The sequence below is a fragment of the Sciurus vulgaris genome, assembly GCF_902686455.1.
Source record: "Sciurus vulgaris genome assembly, chromosome: 15".
NCBI classification, from domain to species: domain Eukaryota; kingdom Metazoa; phylum Chordata; class Mammalia; order Rodentia; family Sciuridae; genus Sciurus; species Sciurus vulgaris.
Window position 1 is genome coordinate 66,230,936 of NC_136476.1, and position 12,515 is coordinate 66,243,450.

A 12,515-nucleotide genomic window follows, 5' to 3' on the forward strand; every position below is an offset into this window, starting at 1 on the left:
CTTTTCCAGCCTTATACGAATGTATTTCTAGTACTTGGGAGTCGGATCGAAAATGAAAACGTTTAATGATGCAATAAGGAATACCTGGGTACTCAGCAAGAAGATGGTATATCTTTCAGGCTGTTTATTCTCCCAAAGGGAATTAAACATGAAAAAAAACATTATTGTTCAACCCTATTACTTTTTAAATTACTTTTCAAAATTGATTTTTCTCTAGGCACAGAGCAGTTTCTTAACAGGTCAATGAATGCAAAGTTATCAGTTATCAGTGTATATTTCTGACTGAAGTCACTTACTGCCAAGGTTAAAAATCTGGTCTCTGAGCCCAAATTTAACTTAGAGTCCCTGTGACAGGAGGGAATGTAGAACACCCCTTACATTCAGGTTTCCAGAAACAAAGCCAAAGGGAGGTTGTCAGAAGCCCTCAGCCGGTGAAGGAGTTCTAGACTTCAGCAACTGATTTGAGGAGTATTAAGAACTGTTTGGTGAAGTATCACGTCTGCCAATGAGACACTGTCAGGGCAGAAAAGAATCTAAGGCTGCTTACTTAGTCCACCCTTACACCTTAGCGGGATCACTTCTCCATTCACTACCTCAGACTGATGAGCTGGATACCATCAACCTGAAGTGTTGGGAGCTGTTCCCCAAGCACTGTTGAAATGTGCTTTGCCAGAGTGCTTCCACTTGGTCCAGCTTCCTCTCCCGGAGCTGCATAAGCATCTTAGGCATTGAAGATAGCCAAGCTAATTTGTTCCCTTCATTCAAAAAGTAGTTTCTTAATTCAACTCTCTTCAGTTCCTATGTCTCAGTCATGCACCTCACCGTTTCCTTTCTACCACAAGACTACCTTTCCCCAGTGCAATGAGGGATTCGGCCACAGCTGGGGACCCTTAACATCTTTTTAAGGTGCCCAGCATCCACTCTCTAACCATCCCTCCCTCACCCAAGTTGAGCAAATTTCATAAAAATTCAGTGGGCACTGGTACCAAAGAGAGAAATTAGGATATAAGGCCTGAGAGAAAGATGGAGGTAATACACCTGAAGATCAAATTTCTCAAGAGACAAGAGGCTAAGGTTACCATTCAACACCAGTAATTTTATTTCAAAATATAAATATTTTACATTTTACAAAGAGGTTACATCAGTAGGTTGTCAGAGCAAGTTAAAGCTAAGAAACAGCATTTCTGTAAGAATAAAGAATATTTATTGTCATATTTGACTATGTGTACTTTCAAGCCATCTCTCCTTTGCCTGAGAATGTGGAGAGGACACATTTTCAAAGATTACATGAGCATTACAACTATATGTCCAATCTTAGTTTCACAATCAAATGGTATTTGAAATACACTCCAGTCACCTAAACAAGTGGCACTGCAAAGGACAAAGAAGGGTTTTCTCTGGGATAGCCACATTGAGAGTTCACATCTGGGTCTCTGCTATATAACAGAATTGGTATTTCATAAAAAGCTGAAATGATGTTACTTTAAGATTTGTCTCCATACCTTTCACTGTAAAATCTAAACCTAGTGAACAGGTGTGGATAAAAGAACTCTGGACTTGGAGTCAGAAGTTCTGCAACTGAATTCTGGCTCCATCCTTTTGTGGTCTAAACTTAGGAGAAAATCACACACACACACACAAAACTTTCAGAGCCTCCAGTGCCTCATCTGCAATGATTATAATACTGCCTAGCTCACAGGGTTGTTCCCTAAAGGTGTCTGAAAACTATAAAGTGCCATACAAGAACATTATTAAAATGTAATACCAATATATCACCACTGTATTTGCACAATACTTGATCCTTGAAAAACTTGCAAAATTAAACACAAATACTGATTTTACACACCATAAGTGGAAAAGAACCTCTATACTTTCAAGTATAGCTCTGAATGGCAAATATGCTTGCTTTCTAGTACCTCACTGAGATTTATTAATGATTTCAGAATATCACAGCAATACATTCACTATTCAGTATTTCCACTAGGGATATATTCTAAAAGAGCTGTAAACTTGATCAAGAGCTATATTACCAAGGGACCTGCTGTCCTTTGAAATGCTCAGAGAAAAGGAGGGGAGGGGGCACAATCTAAGGTCAGACAGTAGTTGTCACCTCTTATTAATTCACAATGTTATCATAGCATGTTAAGAACTCTTCAAAGTCCCAAGGAAAAGAAGCTCAGCATTCCTCAATGTTAACTGAGCATTGAACACACCCACACACACACACAAACAAGATTTTTCCTCTTACAACATCTATCAACATCTCTTGGAACTATTGCTATAAGAAAAACACTGCCAAAAGCTGCTTAATTACAAGGAAAGGAGTAGAGAAGGAGAACATGGACTAAGAGAAACAGAACTGTATTACATTCTGAATTCCATGTCAGACAAACTACTTTCACCTAGGCATTTGTTTCCTTCCCTAGAAAATGACATGATTGCCTGATTATATGCAACCCATTCTAGCACAGTATTTCTATCACTCTAGTAGACAGGACATCTTGATTTACAATTTTTGTGTTTATCAAAAAAAAAAAAAAATCTTCTTAGTGGCTTCAGATATGTTTATTTTCTTTAGGGTCTCAATAATCAATGTTAATGAAATGAATGTATTTTGATGATAAAATGTATAAAGACAAGAAATTGATAAAAATAAAAAGTACACATTCTTAGCTGGAAGTAGCATTTGGGAGCACGTTGCCAGAAGGTATTTCCACTGTGAAAAGGGCTCTCTCAGTCCTACTGTAGAATTCTTGTAAGGGTGCTGGGAGAGCTTCAGAGGGGGCTTATAAGGTCAGGACTGAATGTTCCAAGTCTTGAGGGGTTTTAAACATAAATCCTCAGGATGAAAGTTCTGAATAGCTCACCTGAATCAATTTGCTCTAATCTACCCCTCATGGCCTGAATTTCTGAGTATTCTAGCCCAGCAGGTCACATTCCTGAAGCACTAACGTAAGCAAGGTGGGAACTAGAGGTACTAGAAAGTCCTGATAGGTCATAATGGGTTCATGTTAAGACCAAGGTTAGTCAGAAGACCTCACCTGCAAACCCTGAGGCAGCCCTTTAACTGGAATAAGCAGCTGCCAATTCCAAAGGCTACAGAGTTCATTTAAATACAGGGTCTCCATGTAACATGTTTTGCCTATCTTTCCACAGTTAAGAGTCAATCCACACTAGTCTTCCAGACCAAGGAAAAACTGCTAGTTAATTGCCTCTCATGAAGAGGGGGTTAGAATATCTTGTAATTTTAACAATATCTTGTAATTTTAACAATATCCAGACTAGCATTTAAGGCAGTCAAACAGAAATTGTCCAGGAACAGAATGTGGAATTCAAAAAGGACTTAAAGGACATGGAACTTATGCTGAAGATTCTATGCCTTGTTATGGCTTGGAGAAGACAGGAGCATCTCTGTGTGCAGAGCTTTTATCTCTCCCAACACCCACACCTTCAGTTTACAACTGAATGGTGAACCTTCAAATAATCTTTAATAAATCTATACAACACAAGATGCTTGGACAGTTTTCTGTCCTCGGTATTTACTGAAGCTACATCTACTTTGTTGACACATTGTTCCTAGGGAAACTTCCTCTTTCTGTGTTAAATTTTGAAGGAGATTCTTTGGGACAAGTTATCGTTGAGACCTGAACTTAAGATTCCTACCTTGTCACACCATCTGATCTCTATCTACATCCTGTGAAAATTCTATGAAATCTCCCTGTGCCTGAGGGCACATGCTGGGGTGCCTCTCTCTAGTTCTGATTTCCCCGGCTGGTGGACTGACCCAGTCCTTAGGCTGTTGCTGTAGCAACAGAGCAGTTCAAGTTTCATGATCAGGACTGTGCAGCACTCTGGGGCACCTCTGCTCCAGATATTTCAGGGTGGTATTACATCACTGCTGCTAATTTTGGCAGCTTGAAACTATTCACTTACAGCTCATAGTTCCTCTCTAAGAACCCAGGAGTCATGCTAATATTTATCCCAGCAACAGTCATATATTAGCTCAAGTTTAGCCTCTTGCAATATCACTTTACACAACTAAAAGCATTTCGGAGGAACATAATTTATATACGCACACTAATTCATTGTGTATAGTATTTCCCTCTTATGAACGTGCTAATTACAGCTGTAAACTTACCAGTATATAGTTAAGGAACACAAATTTTTTGACCCTTTTAAGACAAAATTTTTAATTTAGTTTTACACATGATCTGGCTAAGATTTAAGATGAGAGCGCCTGCTTATGAGTTATCTCCTACAGCAGCACCCTGTACAGTTCCTGGCATGGAGCCTAGAGTAAGCAAACTCTTGAGAAATGTGCTAATGAACAAATAAATGAATCACTGAATAACTGACTAAAGGAGAGTTAGCTATTTAGTGGTCAAATCAAACACTTAATGGAATAGCAGGATATAAAAGTTAAAGGATTCATAATACAAATAAGAGATCCATAGGTAGTCTACTATACAACAACGGTTGAAAGACATCATGATAGCCTTTTCTAGATGGTTTTTTTTGTTTGTTTAAGTAGCATAAGAATATATTGAAGCAAATAAATTATCAACTTTATAGTGAAATGTTTAAGAAAAAAATAATTTCTACTTTTAAATGTTTTCCTTCAACATTACAAACTCCTTCTACTCCATACTCCTTTGAGAACAAAGGACGGGCCTGATGATTATTCTAAACGGTAGAAAGGGTCAAAGCTAAGGGCAGGGCCCCAGGCCCAGCACTACAGTTAAATGCAGGGCAATTCTGCAGGCATAACAAATGCCAACATCCTTTCTGGCTCACAGGACTGGGGAGCCTGCAAAACAGAGAAGGAACAGCAGAGTGTGCAGACTAAGGAGTCAGAAAGAGCTGAGGTCAAATCTCACTAAACTATGTGACTGCACTGGTCACTCTTCAGAACCTTACCTTCCCCATGTTGTAAAATAATAAGAAACTACATGAATACTAATGTGAAGTGGTTGTGAAATAATATGTGTAAAAGGACTGTATAAAATGTAAAGCACTATGCTGGTTAATGTAATATCTGAGATATTTAAGGAGTTACAATTCAGTTCAGCAAGCATTCATCTAGAGTCGTTATGTGCAAGGCACTGTGCTAAGTGACAAAATATAAATATAAAATTATACTGCTAAATAACGACCTGGCAGAGTTCCAAATAATTAAACGGGTAATACATTTAACAAAGCAGTACCACTACACCTGAGAGTTTTCACTTAAACATTTAAAAGAAAAAAACTCAATGAGCATGAATTATATCATAGTGTTTAACATTCAAAGCAGCTTCTTGAGTATTTAAATTTATGTGGGCAGCCAAGTTTTAAATTTTGGCAACACTGTAATGAGGGACAGAGGGAGAAGGAAGAGCTTCAGACTTTCTGTATCTCCTCTGGTTGCAACATTCAGCAGAACACCAAATACACTTCCCTACCCTTGCACTTAAGATTTGTTCTTTCTCAAGGAGGAGACAATATGTTGTTCAAGAAGGGTAATCCTGCTCAAAAAACTACATACTCAAAAGTGAAAACCCTCTTCACTGAAAAGTGACTGTCATAGAAAATCTTATGAATAGGTTTCTTAAAATAAGAGAAAGTGTCATTGTATATATTTTTTTAACAGCAGGTAGTTTAGACTTTTTGAAATAACTTTATAAATACATATTACTATAATAAGATATAATCAAAGTGGGAAGAATTCAAGCCACTGTGTCAGTGTATAAACGGAAACTTCGAGCCATCTTAGCAACAGTTAAGTGAGCACACCATATTTCTGAACTCTCATTTATGTTTGAAAATGCAAAGCGGCCCTCAGTGAGTTCTCTCTTGCCCAGGTGTTCTGTACTGAAGGCCAGGAGGCTTCTTTTCTTGTCTTGGTGCTGCCTTCTAGGCACAGCTGAAAGGACAAAAGGCCATAGCTCAGCTGAACTCACTGTCAAGGTGAAACTTCCTAGAGAAACCACTGCAGTGAAACCAAGTCAGTCTACTGAAGATTTCAAATCTTCAGAGATGTCACGGAAAGTCCTAAAAGGAGAAAAGACAGAATGTTTAGTTTGCGTGTGGAAAAAAGGGTGGAGGCAACAAAGTCACATTGGTGGAAGGGTCTAACAGTCACCATACAATAGTACTCTATAAACTTGAGAGCCTTGATGAGATTATACAGCCACTATTTTTTTCTTAAGATTTTTACTTAAATTGTTTCAAAGTCTGTTAGTTGTCCCTCATTCTTTACTAATAAGAATCCCAGCTTCTTGCTGAGTTTGTTATCTCCCATTTAAAAGACTATTTCCCCAGACTCCCTCGAGACTACATATGACCACCTGACTAAGTTTCGGCTCATGGGACATAAGTGGAAGTGTTATGCCACTTTGGGTGTTATGCTAACTTCTTAAAAGAGAGGGCACTCTCCCTCAGCTCTCTGACCTTTTTATTTGCTGGAAAGAGGATATGATAACATTGAAGAAGAAAAACAGAGATCAAAGATTAAACACTGAATGGATAAGTTTTGTTAGAAAACAGGAAAACTGATCCAGCAGAGTCCATCAAGCTCTGAAGGATGAGGTTCAGGAATGGGGCAAACCTAGTAATCAAATGACTTGAACAGTTTCTGACCCACATCAGACAATGTTAAGTGAATGTTGCTAACTGATAGGTAGAATCTGGGCTGGATGGAAGTGGTCTTCTGTAAACATAAGCGTACCTCAGGACTCAGGACAGCAGCAGCTAACCTGGCTTGAACTGAGGGGCTTGAACTTGAACTTGGCTTGAATGCAGGGGCTCCACCACTGAGCTACGTCCAGACCTTTTTTTTTTTTTTTGAGACAGCAACCCTCCTGCGTCAGCCTCCCAAGTCACTGGTACTATAGACATGTGCCACCACTGCACCCGGCTCTGCTAACTTGCCTTTAATACAAAATTTACATGCCTGAGCTGTAAATGTCACCAGGTCAGGTTTATATCTATACTGGCACCTAATGGCAAGGTCAGGGTTTATCAAAGAACATGAGTCCCAGCATCCATCTTAGACAAAAGAGCCTCGCATCACAGCTGGCAATACCTCAGAATGGAGAGGAGCTGGGCCCGTATGTTTACTCAACAGTTGTACTGGCCCTGGACTGCCACTCTGGACCTCTTTTAACCCAGCAAGAAATGAGCTTTAGCTGAAGTCACTGGTACTCTGAGTCCCACTGATAGTGGGTTGGTTTCTTTGGTGATTCACAACCAAATCTCTTAAGTGACATAGTCATGAAGGACAGTTTATTGCCATTCTTTTACACAGAAGTTATTTTGCTCTTTTATTAACAATACCACCAATTAGGAGTAAAAAAATATTTGAACTTAAAATGCCTGCATTTTTCAAAAGAATTTTAATGTCTTCTGATTATATTGGTTTGTGGCTATATCTCTATAGCATGTTGTTCATTTTTAGATTTTTTTTTTCCTCATAGTCAAATAAAGCTAATTTTATTTTATACCAACAACCAAATATTGACTATTAAAAACAAACTGCTCAACATTTTCATTAGAAATAGAACTGAAGTAGAAGACAGGGTTAAGCATTCCAAACCTTCAGGGAATAGTTCACAACTGCAGAAATAAAAGATGGCAAACTGTTTTCATCAGACATAATCACCTAAAAACTTAGAGCAAATTATCTGAACTTCAAATACAATTCTGCAATCATACCACCTCCCTGACTCCTTTTGTCTTCTTGATTTTCAGTCAAATAAATAGGGTTAGATAGGTAAGTCAGAGATAAATAGAAGACCAAACTTTTAACACAAAGTAGAAAGTACTTCAAGGTCAAGAGGAACCCAAATAAAATGTTACAAAAGAGAGTATATTCAAGGATGCTGAGTTACCGCAAGGCTCTTTCAAGGAAGGTGACCTAAGCCTCCTGTACCTCTGAGGCATGCTCTCCTTGGCACCGCTCTTCTTCAAGAACAGCCTTAAGAAACAGGTAAGTTTCCTGGTCATGACTCCTGAGCTTTGAAAGGGCTTATGTGTGATATAACTAAACTCACTACGTTTAAAAAAAAAAAAAAAGTATGTTGACAGGTCTAAGAATTGGAATGAATGCTGTTTCCTTAAATATTTTCATGTTCTGAAGAAAATATCCAAAAAGGAAGATTTAAATATATATATGAACATTACATGCATTCCTTCTATCTTTCTATCTATCTATCATTTTTTAATAGTGACACTGTTGACATCTTTGTGCCCTACAGGATGTTTGAAAGGCAGCACTGCTAGCCTCTATCCACCAGAGTTCTGACAATGTCTCCAGACATGGCCAGATGTCTAAGGGAAATATCACTCCCAACCCCAATAAGAACCATTGCTCTAGATACCTATTTATATATCTAGTTTTCATAGTTTGATCCAAATTTGTGTTTTTACACTTCTATACATGCAAATCTGGCAACAAGCTCTTTCTGACAATAGGAATTTCAGGTGGCACACAATGCTGGGAAGCCCTGGAAAATTTTTATAATCAATAACCAAAAACTGGTCAATACTATGAAGCACTTTCCAATACCCAATAAGTTTCTTAAGTCACCCTTCTACATCTTTTAAAAAATCTAAAATATCTGCAAGCTTGAATCTGTGAGTGCTCATTTCCTCTAAATTATGAATGAAAATTTCTGCCTCTGGGCAAAGATGCATGAAATAAGATTAAGACTGCGGTTATCCTACTGACTGCTTTCTGTTGACAAGAAAGCTTAGCTGTAACCTTAAAATTCATACCTACTATTCAGTGCTGCCTCCAGGCCAAGAAAGCCTGAAGAAGCCTTCAGAAGGAAAAAAAAGAAAAGAAAGTAAAACAAGCTTAGAAAACAGATACTAAGCATTTTCCATCTCAATGTTATCTCTAGTTGTATAGGGTGTCGTGGTGATGGTAGAGTGCATATAAAAACTAAGGTAACACTAATCTTGAGCAAACCTCTAATTATACAGGAAGATGAAATAGTATAACCTACAGGTAGAAAATTGACTTGTTTCTGGCCTTTCCGAGAGATACTGCTGTGCTCTCAGCAAGGCCTAAAAAACGTGCTCTGTGGATTAGGAAGAAACAAAGGCATAAGCATAGTATTGATGCTATTTCTATAAGCACTGGGCTGGGGCTGGGGCTGGGGCTGGGGCTGGAGCTCAGTGGTAGAGTTTGCCTAGCGTGCATGAGGCCCTGGGTTCAATACCCAGCACCATAATTTCCTGCCTAAACCCTCTAAATGCAGCCTTCTTTTCCAAACCATAAAGATTATTATGCTCCTGAGGACCACAGTGGTATGATTCCTCATTTAGGAACAAGCAATCCAGAAAAAGATCGTATGTGGTTAGGGATTTGAACAGAGAAACTGTGAACATTTTACACCTCCTCTAAGAGCATTAGAATTTTGCCCTATAATTTCTCATCATCTCTTGCTCTTTGAAAACATTTCCAAGAATTGTTTCCTTCTAAGTTTCAATGAAACGTCTACAATTCCTTTTAACCCCCATAGAAATGTTTAAATCTTTTCTGATTTAACAACCCAAGGTTTGTTGACTCCCAGTCTCCCAGAAACGAGAGTAAAATTTAAACATATAAAAATAAAAAGTCTTAACAGACTAACTTAACTTAGTTGTTTCTGCACAGTTGAGGGTACAACCTTTGTGACTGAGCAAATGTCATCACTGCTATTCATATCTAGTGCCTTCCGAGTACTTGGAATGAAATTCTAAGGTTGGGCTTTATTATATCTCATCCTTTTTTTTTTTTTTTTTTTTAAATCAGCCTTAAAGTTGCATTGCAAAAATCTTTTTTTATCTGATCTGTTTTTGGTTTCATAAGTCTATTAATTCATTAGACTTTCAGAAGTGAGGCAGGCCTGGGCCAGCTCCTGCAGGGCAGTCCTGAGAACCACATCGAGCATGTTATCTTTCTCCTAAAACCATTAAGGCCATTTTTGGTAAGACAGTTTCATGATCAGGCATGCCTGCGTTCTGAAAAGACCACATTAGCCAAAGTATGGAAAACAGACTGGAGAACAGTTAGAATGGTCACTGAGAGATGAGTCAGTAGATCAGCCAGGCTGCAGCAGATCCAAGAAAAGCACCTGCTTAGACCAGGGGTGGCAATGGGGGAAAAGGGACAAGGGCAGGTTTGAAGTAATACTGGCAGGATAGAGTAAAGACAGTGAAAGAGGGCACAGGAAGTAATAAAGACAGTCAAACAGGGCATAGGAAAGTGAGGGGACAGTTACAGAGCCAGTGAAGAGGCGAATGCTGCATTTCTCTTGGTACCCCAAAGTGTTTAGGGAAGGCAAAGGCAGAGAAAGAGCAGTAGCTGAAACACACCAGCCTGCAGGCTTCGCAGGGGTGTGACTGCAGGCAAGATACCTCTCGAAATCCGATTTCCTCATCTACAAAGATGGCAAGAGTTCCGAACCTCATATAAAAACACCTGGTCAGACCAAGAAAAATGACAACACATGTAAAGTTTTGACCACAGGACTTAGCACACAGCAAGTTCCAATGTTAAAGAAGTTGTTCTTGTTTCTACTGAAGAGATAATTTAAACTTCCCATTAAAGAGTGCTGCACTGAATATGTTTCCTTCAGGTCCTTTCAAAACGCCATTAGAATTAGAAAGCCAGTAGAAGAATCATCAGGCACAGTGGCACACACCTGTAATCCCAGAGACTCAGGAGACTGAGACAGGAGGATCAGCTAAGACCAGTCTCAGTATCTCAGCAAGGCCCTGTGTCGAAATAAAAAAGGAGGGGGTGGGGGCTGGGGTGTAGCTCAATGGCAGAGCACCACTGGGTTCAATCACCAGTACTGAAGACAGAGCAGGGGAAAACGCCAGTTAAAGTGTCTTTCAAAAGGCATAAACCAATGGTGCAAGGTACACAGTAAGCTGTGTATGAATTTTTGACTTCAACCCATATGCATGAATAACTTGGAAGGAAAAACACTTGAAGGCTACGTGGTCCTCACACGGCCTTCTTTAAACCCCCACGCCAGGCTGGTTACTTTCAGAAGAGGAAGTAGGGAAGAGGTCTTTTGCTTCTTCAAGTATTCACAGAAGTTTCTTTTGCTTTGGCTAAAAATTATTACTGTACTAACTTGGAATCATTAAAAAGCTTTTTTCAAATGTAACAGCAAAATAGTAATGAATCTTGTTTTTTCTTCTTGTTTGGTAAGCCCAAAGAACAGGGTATTGACTTAGCAAGTGCTCTCTGTTACTTTCAATTGACAGTCTGTTGGCATCTCAGGTACCCAAGTAACCGCCACTCAGAGGTAAAGGCTGAAAAGGATATCCTACTGTCACCTCATTCCAAATGGTGAGGTCTTTGTCAAAACTGCCCAGGTCCCCCTCCACCTATTCTTGTTGAGGAAACCAATTTTTCCTTGCCATCAAGCAAGAGTGCTGCATTAGCTCAAATGGTCCTCTGACCAACCAGCTCTAACTCAGAAACTATTTCACTTGTTCTGAGTTAAAAGCAGTTTGGCGATTCCTCAGATAATATGGTATGGAATCACCATTTGACCCAGTTATCCCACTCCTCAGTTTATATTCAAAGGACTTAAAATCAGCATACTACAGTGACACAGTCACGTCAGTGTTTATAAGCAGCTCAATTCACAATAGCTAAACTATGGAACCAACCTAGGTGCCCTTCAACAGATAAATGGATAAAGAAAATGGGATACACACACACACATATATGCTGGAACATTACTCAGCTTTAAAGAAGAATGAAATTATAGCATTTGCTGGAAATGGATGCAGTTGGAGAATATCATGCTAAGTGAAATAAGCCAAATGCAAAAAACCAAAGGTTGAATGTTTTCTCTGATACTCGGATGCTAATTCATAATAAGGAGGTGGATGCCCTAGGGAAGAATAGGTACTCTAGATTAGGTAGAGGGGAGTGAAGGGAGGGGAAGGGGTATGGGAGAAGGAAGCATACCAGAGTGACACAGACATTATTACCTCATGTATGACTGTATGACCCTTGTGACCCTGCAATATGTACAACCAGAAAAATGAGAAATTATGCTCCATTTATGTATGATTTATCAAAATGCATAAATGCATTTTACTGTCATGTATAACAAATTAGAACAAATTTAAAAAAATTTTTAAAAGGATGTCTTAGCTGGACACAGTGGCATATATATGCCTGTAATCTCAACAGCTCAGGAGGCTAACGCAGAAGTTTACAAGTTCAAAGCCAGCCTCAGCAATGGCGAGGCACTAAGCGACTCAGTGAGACCTGTCTCTAAATAAAATATAAAATAGGATTGGGGGTGTGGCTCAGTGCTTGAGGGCCCGAGTTCAAATCCCGGTACCCCTGCCTCCCAATAAGAGGTCTTGCCGAGTATGGTAGCAAGTGCCTATAATCCCAATGATTTGGGAGGCTGAGGCAGGAGGATTAAGTTCAAGGCCAGCCTCAGCAACTTAGCAAGAACCTGTTTCAAAATAAAAAATTAAAAGGGTTGGGGGTGTAGCTCAATGGTAGAACA

At 39.2% G+C, this 12,515-nt stretch overlaps 1 protein-coding gene across 5 annotated transcripts in view; it reads right to left on the reverse strand.

Annotated features, from left to right (window-relative positions):
* Window positions 1-1,075: 1,075 nt before the first annotated feature.
* Window positions 1,076-12,515, reverse strand: part of TMEM245 (transmembrane protein 245) — an 86,224-nt gene continuing 74,784 nt past the window's right edge. For all 5 annotated transcript variants that reach the window (XM_079112474.1, XM_079112471.1, XM_079112470.1 and 2 more), the window contains one exon: window positions 1,076-6,030. In XM_079112474.1, the coding sequence (XP_078968600.1) occupies window positions 5,985-6,030 (46 nt within the window). In that variant the 3' untranslated portion in view covers window positions 1,076-5,984. The remainder of the gene's footprint in view (window positions 6,031-12,515) is intronic.